At 41.7% G+C, this 15,959-nt stretch overlaps 1 protein-coding gene across 12 annotated transcripts in view; it reads left to right on the top strand.

Moving 5' to 3' along the window:
* Positions 1-15,959, top strand: part of TIAM1 (TIAM Rac1 associated GEF 1) — a 176,015-nt gene that overhangs the window by 136,173 nt on the left and 23,883 nt on the right. For all 12 annotated transcript variants that reach the window (XR_016459046.1, XM_090121756.1, XM_090121764.1 and 9 more), the window contains 3 exons: positions 1,487-1,573; positions 5,025-5,249; positions 15,664-15,767. Coding sequence is in view for 11 of the 12 variants with exons in the window: in XM_090121756.1 (XP_089977882.1) it covers positions 1,487-1,573; positions 5,025-5,249; positions 15,664-15,767 (416 nt within the window). In the remaining variant the exon portion in view is untranslated. The remainder of the gene's footprint in view (positions 1-1,486; positions 1,574-5,024; positions 5,250-15,663; positions 15,768-15,959) is intronic.

The following is a 15,959-nucleotide window of genomic DNA, read 5'->3' as shown; positions in this document are numbered from 1 at the left end:
AATTAAAATGCAACTATATAAGCTCAGAGATCTGACAGTTTTGACAGGGAAGCTGCTTTCTCATGGAAAAGAGGGGAGCTTGAGACAGGTTGGATATCATCCCCACTTAGCTACAACAAGAATGTGAGATGCATTTCAGCTTTGTTTTAACTGTATGGTAGTTGGAGTGGAGGCAGTACAGCAAAACAGCATTTCAATTGCAAAATGGTGATTGTTTTAATAGCTGATCATTTGTGCTGACTCAAGCAGCAGTCTCGGGTACGCACCACCATGCCTGTGGTTTATGTTTTCCAGGTAGGCTTTGCAGTGATGACAATCAATAGCCACTATTCTTTTTTTACATCTGCTCTTCTGTTTAGTTAAGAGTCTCCCTCTGCCAAAGCAAGCGTATTGAGTGAGCTTCACAAAGTTTGTTTTATTCAGGCTGAGGAACTCAGTAAGCCACAAAGGCCCATATGCTGCTTGCTAGCTTCCAGGCTGACACATTCTTCCCCCTCCTTTTCTTTTTAAATGATATATAGAAAAAATGACTTCTCGTCCATAACCATCAACTTGAAGAGAGTCCTAAAGTCAGAATGGGCTCCCAGCACATCTGCTTCCTCTTGGCTAGTGGCTCCGTGTCAAACAAGTACCTCCCCCCCTAGAGATTTGCAAATGTTTTTCTAGTTGGAAGAAGATAGAGCAAATGGTTGCCTATACCCATTTAGGGAGCAATGAAGTTTCAGAAAGGCAAATGTTCAGCTTTAGATAACTCAACAGTAAATAAGCAAGACCTGTTTAACTAAACACACTGTATTCACTTTACACATTATTATCTTACACAACGTCAAGCACAAATGGCAAGAAAATCACCAAAACCAAATGTAACAGTACCATTTGCACTGTTAAAATTAAGACTTTGTCAGTACTTCCATTATAAGTTTGTTCAGTAGGTCTCTGGGGCAGGTATAAAATGTGTGCTGAAACTTGGCAAGTTACACAGATCGTGCCAGGAGAAGGTGAGAAAAGAATGGAGAGAGAAAGACAACATTTCTACAAACTTCAAAAAGCAGAAGTTGACTGTAGCAGACATTGTTGTACACTGTATGAGTTAAGGATGGCATGTCAGCCATACTGTCAGCTTCCTGGATTTTGTTGGTTTGGTTCGCAAACCACAGCTCTGTACAGCTTTTGTCTGCAAATAGCAAACTTCTTGAAATGACCTTTGAGAAGAGAATTTGAAGTGTGTTCCAACGTTTTGCAGCTGTAGTATACTTAAATAAAACTGTAAATGATTTATGTCGAAACTTAGAAATTCAGTTTTTTCTTAAAGATGCTTTTTCACTTTTCAGCATTTGTAAAGGTTTAAGGAAAGGAAGAAAGGAAAAGTTTGTGACTACTTTGTCAAGAACAGGCATAGCACTGCCTTCCCTTTAGTGCATGCTGTTGTGAGGAAACACTGGAGCTGCTCGATGTGTTATAACCATGTGACTGGGTATCTCCTTAGGTTTCTCTTTGTCCTCTGTGGAAGAAGAAGGGATTCGTCGTCTGTATGTGAATGGTGTCAAAGAGACAGGCCTAGCTTTCAAGAAAGGTAAAAGACATTTTTAATTTACATTTACTGTTGTTTGTTTGTCCTGTTGTTGTTTGTCCTGGTATAGACCGTGAGATTATTGGGATGGGAATTCTACAAACACACTAAACTCAGGATCCCAGTCCAGAAGAGATCATGCTCTTTCGTCAAGAACTTGAGGTACCAGGTGCCTGGTTGTTCTGCCTTCGGGATCAGCTATGCTGTGTATTCAACCTCTTGTAATTTTGAGTTACTATATATGTAGGAGGGTTTTTTGCAGCTGGAAAGGAGACCAGGAGACCTCTTAAGTCAGTCACTGCAAAATGAACAGGTACGGTAGAAGCTATCCTGTTATCCTCTGTGGCTGGGCTGTTGCCTGTATTTTTGTAGCCTTTTCAGAAAGCATAAAAGCAACAGAAACCTGCAGACAGAGCTATGCTGTCAGGCTCATCCCAGCACAGAGCAGGAACCATAGAATTGCCTGAATTGGAAGGGACCTTTAAAGGCCATCTGATCCAATCCTCCTGCAAAGAACAGGGATGTGTACAGCTCCATCAGGTACTCACAGCCCTGTCCAGCCTGACTTTGAGTGTCTCTAGGGACAGGGCATCCACCACCTTTCTGGACAGCCTATGCCAGTGCCTCACCACCATGGTTCCACCATACCTTACCCAAGCTGAAATCAACCCTGACATCACCATGCCCTTGCTGCTTTTTCCTGTTCATAGCTCTCTCCAGTGTGCTGGCAGTGCTGCTCCTACAGTCACAGGGGGGGCTTGTCGGTAGACAGGCAAATTTTAAAGAGTGATACAGGGAACAAGAAGAGTAGGAAGACACTCACCTCGAAAACACCTTCAGAGTTTTCTTGCAGACTGGTTTTGTGGTAGTTCAGAGCTTACTCAACTGCTTGGAGTTGCTGAAAGCAATAGGAGTTGTTCTCTTCCAGACTGGAGCTTACTGCTTCAGCTCACTGTCTTGCTAGAAATCTGCTGTGGCAGAAGCATTTGACTGGTTTTCTGACCCACTAGCAAATGTATTTGGCTTGCATTGCAGTGAAGCAAGTGGCAAAAGTGGCAGAGGGGAAGGACTGAAGCTGAGGGAGACTGGGGGGAGCGGTTTTGGCTGCAGGGAGCCTGGAGTTTTGTTCAGTTGTAGCTTCGAACTTCACCTGAAGAAAACCACGTGGGGGGTTCTGGAGGCTTCTGCGTGTCAGTAAAGCTTGAGAAGGCCATTTTTCTCTGTCCTGTCCCTCTTCACTCCACCTCAGCCCCACACAGCGGGTGGTAATTCCCTGATGGATGGGATGGAGATTCTGCCAGCAGCTCTGAACAAGAGCTTGAGATCAGATCTCTGCCAGCTTGCACTAGGGAAGTAAACCTCTGTGGGCTTCCTGTGGAGAACAAAGAGAAAATGAGGAGGGGGCTGGGGGTACAGCAACAGGGCTTTCTTGTTTTGCCTTCAGGAAATGTTTGAATGGCAATTTAAATTAATACATGGATATACACTGCCTCCTGTTGGGCTGAAGTGTTAAAACATGCTTTCAGTGATATGTTACTTTTCATAATAGATATAAAAAGCCACTTCTGTATTGACAGTATTTGGCAGGATATTATGAGAAGATACGCATAGTTAGCAGAGAGGAAAGCTCTCTCTTCCTCCCATTATTTACATTTATGCTTGCATTTGACTGCACTTCCTGTAATAAATTTAACAAGAAGAGTTACAGTATTTCCTTTTCAATCTTTTTTCCAAATGGAAAGCTCTTAAATTTTATTTTCTCCTAATTCTTTTTATGATTATTTTTCCTGTTGGTATGCATGAGCCTGTCCCTTTTTGAAATTTGAGATACTTGACAGTATGGAGCTATACGTCTCCCTTGATCCCAAATGATTCAAAGCAAGAATTACAAGGAGTAAATGAAGCCCCAGATGTGATGTTTATGGTTATAGACATATTAATGCACTACTATTATGAGATAGCACCACTAACTAGAATAAATGAAATAATGCAAAATGCTTGACTTGCTTTGTTTTGTCCTCATTTCAAATATAATTTTACAGTCCATTTACTTTGAAGCTATTTTATCTATTTCATCTTATTCTTTCTGAAACTCTGCTCTGTGCTATAGTTTCTGGGCACAATTACATGCATTTAAGAGGGATCTCAATTTTTCTACAGAAGGCTGAAACCCTTTAACCTCCTCCCTTCCACCACATTTCTTTCTTAAATGAAGATAAGTAATCTTTCCAGGAGGATGGTTGCAACTTGCAGCTCAGGTTCGTTGAGTTGGACCTCTCATTGTGGCTTAAGGGTGGACATGGAACCTGCAAGGGCAGGTCAGATAGCGTAGGTCACCTGCAAGGAGCAGCTCTTTTGACCCAGTAAATTCCAGCTTTCCACCCTTTAAGTACAAGAATGGTGACCAGGATGCCACAACAGTCCCTTTTGTGGCCATTGCAGGGTACACTTTTCGATCTTCTCCGGGGCAAATGCCTGCAGAAGACTGCTACCATCACCCTCAATGATGAGTGCAGTCCTGAAAACTGACCTAAAGGCTGACTGACACTGGAGTTTGTTTGGGTTTAAACCCTGGCCCAGCCCACTGTTGTCATTTTCAGGCAGGCCAAGGGGAAGGTCAGGTCTCCTGCTGGACCTCAGAGGACTGCAAGTTGTCTGTCACATTTCTCCATCACCCTGAGGCCAGTGGGAGTCAACTGCTTCCTCTGCAGATCCCCTTTTCCCTTGGGTACTGGGGCTATAAATAGCTCCTGAAATTAGATTGAAGAGAACATGGCTAACTTACCAAATGCTAAAATTTGCCTTTGTAGAAGATCTGTATGTTGAGATGTTATTCAGATAGGGACAGAGAGGATGCTGTCTGAAGTCCCACACAGGTTGAGTGCAAAATGTTATCTTTCCTCTTAGGTGAATCAGTAGGTGACCACTTTGTATAGAAAATTAAAAGCAAAAATCAACTCTGTCCAGCAGCACAGCTGGTGTAGCAGTTCTGGGAGATTAGCTGGGCTGCTCGTTGAGAACCCCTGCTCCCCTGAACGGAGGGACAGACCTAACTCACATCGCTTCACCTGGGCCAGTCCTTCCCTGTGTGCAGAGCCTCAAGGTCTGCTTCTGTCCTTAAGCATGCACCTATGTATGAGAAATATGTTTAGTACAATAGCTTGATGCACAGCAGCTGTCCCCTTGCAGAGTAATGTAAAGAAAGATAGGATATGTTTCTTTTGGTACCTTGTGAAGAACTTCATGGGCATTACATGCTTATGGATCCTGGAATACCAGCCTAATAACAGATCTTGTAAAGTCCATCCAATTTCAATATAATTTGCAGTCATACACATTTATTTAATGTCTAGACATAGCACTGTCTGGCACTTTATAAATACTGAGCTGAGCTTCTTGATGTCTGTGAGTAGTGTCACTGTGCAAGTCTTACCTGTTCCTTTTCATGTTTCAGGCCTGAAAGCTGGTGATGAAATTGTGGAGATTAACAAGAAAGCTGCTGAAGATCTGGACTCAGCTTTGCTGAAAGATGTCCTCATTCAGCCTTCACTGTGTCTTACTGTGCGTACCTATCCTGAGATAGAGGAAGGGCAAAAATTAATGCAGCCACCACCACGTCGCTTGGAAAACCCGTCTGACTTGAGTGACAGCACACTGGTGTTTTCTGGAAGCAATCAAGGTATTGGATTCAATGTAGGAGTTACCAGGAGGAGGATTGGTGTTTCCAGTATGCTGTTTCAGTCCCATTGATTGCTGTCTGTAACTTCTGTGCTGAAAGTGAGAAGAATTACAGTCCGAGTGCACTGGGTAGATAATAAATGAGATCTGGAAGCTGTAAGGTATAATCTGCATTAGCAATGAAGGATGACTGTGTACACAGTTAGACTGTGAAATAAGAAATCCCTGCATGCGTGTCCCATCATCTACCTGTGCATCCAGCATGTCACACACCTACCTGACTGCTCACTTACTTCTGGGCTGCACAGGAGGGATCTTTACCTCTAGATTTGCCCTCAGGTATATGCATAGCAGGGAAGGAAGAAGGAATAAGCATTAATCCTCTCTGGGATCAGCCATGTATGTGATGAAACACATGAATAACTAGCAGAGACAGTTCAAAACCCCTTGAGGTAGAACTTGGCATTAGAGCCAAATGTACCTATCTGGTCCCACAGCACTCTGGGATGGGAAGGGACACATCTGCACATCACTGTGATGCTCAGAGAACTGAATGGCAGACAGTTAACTCCTAGAGGATGTAAACTGTTTGCTAGTAGCTTGGCTTCCTAAACCAGATGAGGACAAATAGAGAAGTGGCTGTGGGAGAGTAGGACTACACCTTGGGCAGTTAATAGCCACCGTGTGTCTGAGACAGCAGTGCTGAGAATTGCAGGAAAGCTCTTCCACTGTGTCTCCTCGTACTTGCGTGTTTCTAAATGTCCTCCCTATTTCAAAAGATAAGAGGATATCATATATACCTGTGTGCTTTAAGTTTCTGGGTTTTTTTTTGTTTTGAAAAATTTAAAAATCAGGAAAAATGTGTGAAATGGCCTTTTGGTCTTCCAAGTAGTTTTTGGATAACCCAGTCCATTCAGAGCTGAGGCAAATTTTGGCTTCTAGTCGAAAGTAAATGGTTTCTGAATATGTCAAAGTATTTAGTATTTGCCCCAGAGTACAGTTTTCATAAATGTCAAAATAATTGTTCTGACATCTGTGAAATGGTTTCGTTTTGGGCATTTGGAGCAGGAGGGGGCTGTTCCTGCATTTTATTGGGACTCAGGTCAGCCTTCAGCCTTCTCCCAGCATGTGTCTCTCTGAAAGCTGTAGTCATCCACTACAGGCATTTCTTTGGTGGGTCTGGGTGCACACCTGAGCTGACCCAGAAGCTGTGTGAGTGCATTAGTGTGATGCTGAGCAGGAACTAACAAGCCACAGTGAGAACTTGTTTGCTTGGACCTAGGACCAAACTGGCTTATTTCTGCCTGCAAACTATGAGGTGGGTAGAGCCTGCCGCTCATCATTTCTGGGTGCTTCTGTGTCCTGCTGAAACTACTTACTGAAAGTGATCTAGCAAAAATGTTCTTGTTCTGATAACAGGAACACATAGTGAGGATGGTGAAAAATAGACCTCAAGTGTGACTTTTTTAGAGGGTGATACGCATAGCAAGTAGAATAGCACAAACAAGAAGAAGGCTTAACATCAGCTTTTTGCAAATACCTCTAAAAACAGGGATAAAATCAGCCTCGTGTAAGATGTGGGATAAATCCCCCAAGGCAGTGAAAATTAAACAATTTCAGAAGGACTGTCTTCCTTTCATCGAATGTTTTCAGATTAGGGTTCTGTGTTCAAAAATCAACTAAGCTCATGCTGTAAATGTTAGTGGCTGGCCACCAGATGTCCCCATTTCCTACATAACACCGCATCTTTGTGGCCCATCCTTCTGCCTTTGCCTGTGGTTTTCCACTGAAACCCATGCTGACTGCACTTACCCCTTGGAGTTCTGCCCTGGGTGCAAAGAACTGGAAGCTGGGTCTTTCATATTTATGCAACATGGTGATTTCTAAGCCAGAGGAGTAATACTTATTAACACAGGGTGTCAGTAGCCGATCTCGTTAAGCAGCTTCCCTGCCACTCTCAGTGCTCTGCATAATTTCTTTGAATATTTAGGTCTCAGAGGGGTCCTTTTTCTTGCTGAGAAACAGACAGTGTGTGATTTGCCAACTGGCATTTTCATATTGCCCAGTAATAAAGCTGTGGGCACCATATGGAATGAAGACATAGGACATGGCCGATGAACACATTTCAGCAAAACCAGACAACCTGCCTCTGCTGCTTTGTAGATACCACTTCCTTTGTGCTGCACTCAGTTTGAATATTCCCTGTGCTCTTTTCTAAATTTTTCCCAAGTCAGGTTTTTTTGTCTTTATCTTGGTAGTGTAGAAGGTCTTCTTCTTTCTCATGTCCTGCAGTGAGTGTTTAATCTCCTTGGTACACCAAATGCTTTTGTCTTCAGTATCTCTGCAAGGCTGAGGCATAGCTTCAGGGCTTTCTTCTCCATTCAGGTGTCTCTTGGTACAGCTGTCGGGCACTGGAACAAGTTTCTTAGGGCAGTGGTCATTGCACTGAGCTGTTGGTGTTCAAGAAGCATATGGACAGTGCTCTCAGACATATGGTCTAATTTTCGGGTTTTGCTTTGTGGAGCCTGGAGTTGGACTCAATGATCCTTATGGATCCCTTCCAACTTGGGATGTTCTATGATTTTATGATTACTTTTAGTGTGCTGCAGCCAGTTCCTTTGGTTTTTCTTTCACATGACAGGGACCAAAGAAGCTAGAGCTCTCCTGACATTTGCTTACCTTCAAAATGCAGCATATGTTAAGGTGGCAGTTGCCTTCATCCATCCTCAGAGCGGGAGGAATGCTTGTTGAACCAAAAGATACAGCAAAATAGTTCGTCAGCAGATGTGCAGGTGTTTAAGGCAGCTTCTGAAAGTGCTCTAATTGCCATATGAAATATGCCTCTGAAGAACGACATTAAGACAGTGTTTAAAGCTAAACAACACCAATGCTTTAATTTGGAATGACTTACCCTGGGGTGGGAATGAAAGCAATGATCTGCATCCAGCTTTGTGATTTGAGGCAGGTGTTTTGATCTTCTCCATCAATTTCTCCCTACTTAGGTTTTAATAGAACACTGTGTTTCACTGAAGCCTTTATTCTTCTGGCTCAGTGCTTTTTTAGGGTTTTTTTTCTTATTTTTTAACCTAAAACTGGATTCATTTGAAATTTTAAAAAAGAGATAGATGCTTTGATTTGGGGGATTGTAGCTGCACCTTAAATTTTAGGTCTTTGCTCTGCTGCTTCTTGCAGAGAGTGTTCAAGTATGAAATACCCACTGGCCTGTTTGTTTGTATCCTTGTTGATTGCTGGCAGTTTGGCTGGCTAGGCAAATCAGCTCCATTATTCTAAGGCTTATTTATAGCATGCAGATTTTTCCTTCAGTCCTGAACTAGTATAATCTCCATTTCAGCAGGGGAGTGAAGCATTACTGGGCCAGCATGCTAGCAGGTATAAATCACCTGTAGACCCCATCCATTTCATAGAAACTCACAGTCTAGTTGGCTGATCTTGCTGATGTCCTGTCATTGTTGTCTTCTCTGCTGCAATTCTTCATATCCTATGAAATCAGCAAAGGGCAGAGCTTTTGTTTGAGGCATGACATATTGTATGTTTTCAATAGAAAATACGGTGTTACAATTTTATTCTTTTTTTAAGGAAACTTTGCCAGTGCCTTCCAGGAGCAAAGCTTGCATGTGTTTCAACCTTGACCTTGATGAAGTGCCTGCCAGTGTGTTTGTTAAATGCAATGTGCCTTATGGATGCTTTATTACCTACAACTGCCTTGTATGTATAGAGGTTGGGGCTAGAGCCTGCAAATCTACTCTTTGGCAGCTGTTACTTCATTGTGTTGTCTTAACGGGCTATTTTTTGAACAACCTTGGATTTTACACCTCTAATTGCTGTAAAAATATCATCTTGAATATGATGTATACTTTCCCCTAGGAATTCACATTGTGTCAGGCTTGCAGAGCCACAGGTTTTCTTCCATTCATCTATTAATATTTTTCCTGGCTGTCAATCTTTTTTCCTAATGTAACCTGCATAGGTCCAGTGAAGGAGCAGTAGCTCTGATTCTGCCTGGAGCCCCACAACACGTTTTCCTTATTGCCTAATGTGATTGGTGAGAGCTCGCTCCCATTCTCATGAGAAGTGGTTTGTCTCTACTCAATCCAGACATTGAGTGTTTGGAAGCTGGAAATGCAGGGTCACATCTCCTCCAAATCAGTGAAGCATAAAGGAGATATTTCGTTATTAGAGGGGCTTTCAAATTTGGGAAGGGAGTGAGATGTATTATCTATATTTGTGTTCTCCCCACCATTAACTATGTTTTTTTAATGTGGAGTGGACTCTCTGAGCTTTAGGCTTTGTGTACTCCTGTATTATTATGTTTGTAGACGAGGACACAAAGATGATCAGAGGGCTGGAGCACCTCTCCTGTGAAAAAAGGAGGGTGCTGAGCTTATTCAGTGTGGAGAAGAGAAGGCTCCGGGGAGACCTCATTGTGACCTTTCAGTACTTAAAGGGAACTTAAAACGCAGGAGGGAGACCTCTTCCAATCCAAGCTGTTGTATGATTTTATGATTCTATAGCATTGGAGACCTCTAGTGTGAGAGAGAACTCTGCAGGGGTGACTGAGAACTAAATCATTGTGCAGGATGTAACTGATTGAAAAAAAAAGATAAATATGTCCCTGTTTTGAATGAGTATATCAATCTTCTAGATAGGCATTTTTAAGTAGTCTATTATTGTGTCATTTAGTAGGCAGGAGAACTTGAGGCTAAAGTTAATTCTCAGAAGAAAATGGCATAAAAATGAAGCAAACTTGCATTATTCTGTCAGAATTACTATTGTTTTTCATTGCATCCTTGTATTGCCACAGTTCCCCTTAGGCTAAGTAAATTTGATTTCAGAACAAGCTGAGACGAACAGTAACCTTAATTTCTTATGGGTTATTTTCTTGAGAAAGCAACTGATTTTGTATCTTCTGTATTTTTTGTAAAATGTTCAACAACCACTGTTAGCATTCAGAATTTAACAATTCCAGAGGCATTTACTTCAGCAGTGAGTGAAGTACTTGCATATAATCAAGCAGAGACGTGCAAAACAGCTGTCAAAAGATCAGCTTTTTCAAACCTTAGAAGTAAAAGAAAGCCTATGGAAGTTGTCCCAGGCAGAACTGTGTTTAGAGGACTTGTTCCTTCCTGGCTCTTCAGAAGTCTACCTGAACTGCTGTTAAAATAAGTGTTGTGGCTGTTAGCATGTTAGTTTTTGGATTTTGAGGTCTTCCCATGTTAGCTGCAGTAAGCAAACCTCCTTCATCACTGGCAGATTTGTAATTTTAATATTCTTGCTGTGTTGTCACTCCCTCTGCTGGCTCTTTGAACCATAAACTGGGTGTTTTTTATAATTGCAACGTCTCTGGTTTCCAGGGTCTCTGAGCATATGTTTCATTTCTGTGAATGTTCCTGTTTTTTCGAAACAGGCAACTAAAGCGTGGTGCAAGTGTTTCAGCAGGCAGCTGAACAGGGGAGGGTAAAAAGCAACTGAAGCAGGGAAGGTTTCGTTGAATCTGAATTTTCCCTAAGAAGAGTGATTGAACTGAATAACATTCAGCATAGATTTTTTGATGCTTGAGCAGTCTAGTTGAAATGGAATGGGAAGCAACAGAGTTCTGGCAAAGGGAAGTGAGATTTGTGGAGCTTGCTCTGCAGCTCTCCAGAAAAGGCAGGTTTCTCTAGTTGCTCCTGTGAGTTCTTTGGTCAGTATGACTGAGATAACTGCAATGCAGTTTTACAGATCTTTGAGGAGGTTATCAACTCTATGTAACTTCCCTGGACAGACCATCCCAATGTAGAAAATGTTTCCTTCTCTTATGTTTCAGTACTTCAAAGCTAAACATGATTATATTAAATAAGAAAATACCCATATTTACCTGTTGAATTGTGGGTCTGTGAGTGACATTTTACCTCAGTTAAAACCCAGATCTGAGGGACAGATCCTTAACAGTTTGTTTTAGAGTTTGTTTTAGAGTTCTTCCACGTAATTACAGATTCTCTTCTGGAGAATCCTCTGTTTTTTTTTTAAGGAAGTTGCTGTTGAACTGTGTATGTTAGTCATATTCCTTTCAAGGCAAAAGTCAAACACGAGCTGTTTGTGTCATGGGTGCCATTTTTTCCACATGGAGGAATTCAGTTCCACGCTTCTGCTTCATATGTACTTCCATGCCAGACGCCATTGTGTCAGACTGCCCTTCTGCTGCCATCTGTCACACAGCAACAACATGTAATGGGCTTTTGGCTGAAAGGTTCAACCTCTACTGCCATATGACCACCATCATCCGCCTTTGATGTTGTGGGCCAACATGATAGAATAGGAGGCAGTACTTTTGGAGCATCCCTCCTAAATGAAAAATTGGTTATTTCCATTCATCTCATTGTCTGGCAGCTGTGTCTGCATAACTTGGGTGTGAGGGGAAGAACAAATACGGCAGGGCAAAGCTGGAAGAATTGCTTATGAAGCCATACCCTTTCTCACTAAGTGACTTCCTTTTTGACTTCCAAGTTCCCCTTTGCTCAAAGCAGTACCTTGTGCTTTGTGCATGCCAGCATCTCAGTTTTATCCCAACCTGAACACTGCAATGAGTTCCCTTTTTAGTGCAGTCTGAACTAGGGACCTGGTTCAGGCCTGAGCTAGAGCCAGATCTACCTTCCTGGGTGACCACCCAGTGTCTGCTGTTTCCCAGTTGCCTTCAGTGCTTTAGGGATAGGATGTGCAATTACTTGTGTCCACTGCAGGGAACAGCTGAGGCCCTTTGGAGTCTCCAGCCCAGAGCAGAGGAGCTGAAGGGAGGCCTGACGGCAGCTGCAGCTCCTCATAGGGAGCGGAGGGGCAGCGCTGAGCTCTGCTCTGTGTGACAGCAACAGGGCCCGAGGGAACGGCATGGAGCTGTGTCAGGGGAGGGGCAGCAGCAGGACTAAATTCAGTATTGCCAGCAGAAATAGAACATCAAGATATGAAAATTATGAACATGGAGTTTTTTTGTTTTTTTTTTTTTTTATTTCTGTGCTGCTTTCTATGACTCAGAAAGTCAGAAGGATGACACTTCTGAGCTTTGCACCACTGCTGTCAAGGCTTGGCTAGGAATATTTATTTCCATTGCATTAAAAAAAATCATTAATTGTCTGGCTCCAAGAAATAGGTTTTAATAGCAGTAACAGATATTGAAGAATTCTCATTAAAATCTCAGATGACAGCAGCCCCGCAAATGGGAAACAACAGCCATAGGCTGTCGTCCTACTTAAGCCTTATGTGATTCTTCAAGCATTTAAGTCCCAACACCTCTGCTCTAGTGATATAAGACTTCCTTTTATTTTGTTAATTCAAGTCATAAGTAGATTTATTTAACAGGCATGAGTCATAATGTCACGGATATTACACTGCCAAGGCAACCCGGGTGCTCTTGTGACCTCCATCTGTGCTTGTGGCACATGGATTTGACCCCTTTTCCAGCTGCTTCTTAGATTTCCCTTTCTAATTCATTAATGTCAAGTGAAGTCCACATGTTTTTGTCCCTAACAAACAGTTGTTGTTGGGCAGCATTCAGGTGTTACAGGAGGAAGTGATCACATTGTCCTCTGAGCTCTTTGCAGAACTAAATAAAGGTTTACAAAGCAAAAATAGAATGATGTAATGAACCTAACAGAATTAGGACAGTAAGTGGAAGGTATTAATTAGAGGGCTGTTCCAGGAATCTGCAGCAGTATTGAACTGATTGCCCGTGTTTAACAACCAGCAGATTCCTACTAAACTTGACACTGGCTGTGGCAGCTTAAGACATTAGAAATATCCTAAGCACATCCACTGTGTGACTGCTCATTAAGATATAAGTGAAAGACTGCTTTCTATGGAGTAGAAGTGTTTACATTGCAGGAAACAGATTAAGTGTTGTTCTAATACACAGGAAAAGAAAAACTGATAGCTTGAAAGCCAAACTCTAAACCCCCAAGCAAACATTATTTGCCTTGGTGTTGGGGTAAGAAACAGCTGTAGGATATATCTCATGCAAAACCCAATTATGACACGTAGCACATTCTACTCTTATTTTTTAATGGATAATGTAAAGGTTTTAAGATTTTTTTACACATTAATAGAGACACCAAAAGGTTGATAGTCTAAATTCCTGAAATTGTGAGCAAGTCTCAGAAAACGTAGCTTCTTACAGACAGAGCACTTCCCCAGGTAGATTTTACTTTGCCAAACATCTCCTAAAGCACATCTTTTTGAAAGATAAGGCATATCTTTGGAAAGCTCAGCTGTGAACAATATTTTATATTTTTTTCATTTTAGTTGATGTTCAACTTAGATCCATCTCAGTATACAGATATTTTCTGAATTTATATACAGATTTTCCAAGTTATTTCCTGACCCGTTAAAGTGGAAATCTTGTACAAATATGCACTTTTTTTTTTTTTTTAATGGTAGTTGGAACCTTGCAAGAATAGAAGCTGAAAGTTGAGTACTGAAGAACTCAGACCTGGATCTCAGTCTAGATGCAGAGAGCCTTATCTAGGATGCATTCTTCAGCTAGCATTATGTGCAAATGTAAGAACTTTGTGAAAGAAGAGCAGTGGTTTTTCCACTGTGGCAAAAGGGCTACAGGTTTTTTTTTTTATTCAGTAAGGAAACACGTTTCTTGGATATTGTTTCTGTGCTGCAAGACCAGTACAAATATAAACAAATATACTAGACATGGTTAATCAGTTTCATTTTTTTAATCTTTTCAGCAGCAGCATTGTTAGCTGAATGAGAAGGCCATCCACACTATTTTGGCCTTTTAGGCCAAATCACACTATATTTAATGGCAGCGTATCAGTGTGACAGATATGTGTTATCATCACTGTGGCCTTTTTCCTTACAGCGTTGCTATCTAGCCAGACACTCCTTATAGACAAATTTATGTGACTTACCTAAATTGAAATGTCTAATTGAAAATAGCAAGGAACATGAGAGTCAACATGGGACTAACATAGAAATGATGCTACATCTGATGTGCTAAATTACTTTTAATCCATGTAAAAAACCTGTGTTTCAACATGGGATTGAATAAAAGAGGGTGGCTGCTGGATCAGTTGATTCAGGGCTGCCTGTGTTTATAGAGCTGGCAAACCAAAAAAGCACTAGCTTGCACAAAAATCTGTTCTATAATAGAACAGTGTCAGTTTTTCCCCTATATGTTTAAATGCTACATGCTAACAACAGCATTTTCCCCAAGAAAGGTGCTAATGTAGGCTGTTTAGTCTTGATTTAGAATGGATTTTCTGTGTTGTTACATCCATTGAATTTTGATTAGGTTTTTCTGCATTATCTGAAGAATAAGCATAATGGAATAAAGAGTATAATCCTTGGTGGAACGTTCACTGTCTTATTTGCATGGCAGAATGCAGGCAGGGAGATGTACCCAGAAAACAATCTTCCCAGTCCAACCCCAGGAGTGGCACCACTGAAAAAACTCTTCCCTATGGGCTTTGAGGAAGGAAGGTTAAAAGGAATTAGCATCTGGACTCAGTTTCTGGGAAGTCTCTGTATGCTCAGCAGAGGCATTAGGAGTTTCCTAGCAGAGACCATTTCATCAGTACTTGTTCTAATTTGTGATGTCTTTTTCCCCATGAAGGCTGGTTATAGTATAATAAAGCTGCTTCTTGCAGCTGTTTAAGTCACAGAGTGAATTCCTGAAAAAAATGGGACTTACATGCTTTGGCTGGGATTAGTTTGACTCATTCCTTTGTCACTTGCAGGTAATTCATCGTTTATTTACAAAATGTTGCAAAGCAGTTGTATCACAGAGCAGAGAAAGTCTCCAGAGGAGTGTGAATGCATACTGTGCTTAGTTGTTTCCAAGCACTGACACAAATGAAGTGGAATTTTCAGAAGCAACAGGTTTCTAACAACTTCCAAAACAGACTTTCTTTCCAACAAAATCAGTGTTGAAACTCAGTAGCAGTTAAATTACTGCACTTAACTTCAAATCACCAGGTTCGGCTTCCTCAAGGAAGGGGTGACCAAGGCCTTCTTCTTGGCACTGTCCACCCATTCTCATACTGCAGTTTCCATTTGAAACCAGTGAGGTATAAAGGCAGACAATTGCTTACTAGCAAAGGACTTAATAGTAATTGCAGGAGTTTGAGTGTGGCATTTTAGCTTTATCTCTGAATCAGCCTTTTTAGTTTCCAACTAATTAGCATGTCTGGCCATAACCTGTTTGTTTTTTTTTACCTGTTGTTAAATGTGCTCCCTGTTGTAAACCAAGGTAGTCCCTTCAGGTCAGCGAGTGCCTCTGGCATAATGTCACTTGGCGTATACTTGCATGCAGGATGAGGCCTGGCCATCTGTGGGAGCTCTGTATCTGTTGCAAACAGCTTGTTAAATTTTTGGACATTATGGTTGGCTTTTGACACACATCTCAATTTCATTAGGGCACTCACTTTGTGGCGACCCGGACAGCTCTGTTGAGACAGCACCAGAGGAGGCAGAAGTGCAAGACTTGGAATCATCTGATGAGGCCGATAAGATGAGCAAGGTGAGAAGTTTTCATTTTCACATGCCTAAGAGTGAAAGCACAGCATGCTCACAGCTGATGTGCTGGCTTCTCAGCTATACACGATGAGAACGCCTTTCCTGGGAAAATGTTAATCTTACTTTTAAGGTCTTTCCAAATGATACTGAATGTAACAGATAACTGCTTTCAGTATAGTACTTCACTATCTCTTGA

The sequence above is a fragment of the Phasianus colchicus genome, chromosome 1 (genome assembly GCF_987193195.1).
Source record: "Phasianus colchicus chromosome 1, bPhaCol1.hap1.1, whole genome shotgun sequence".
Taxonomy (NCBI): domain Eukaryota; kingdom Metazoa; phylum Chordata; class Aves; order Galliformes; family Phasianidae; genus Phasianus; species Phasianus colchicus.
Note: the sequence above shows the minus strand (reverse complement) of the source record. Positions and strands in the feature narration are given on the sequence as shown.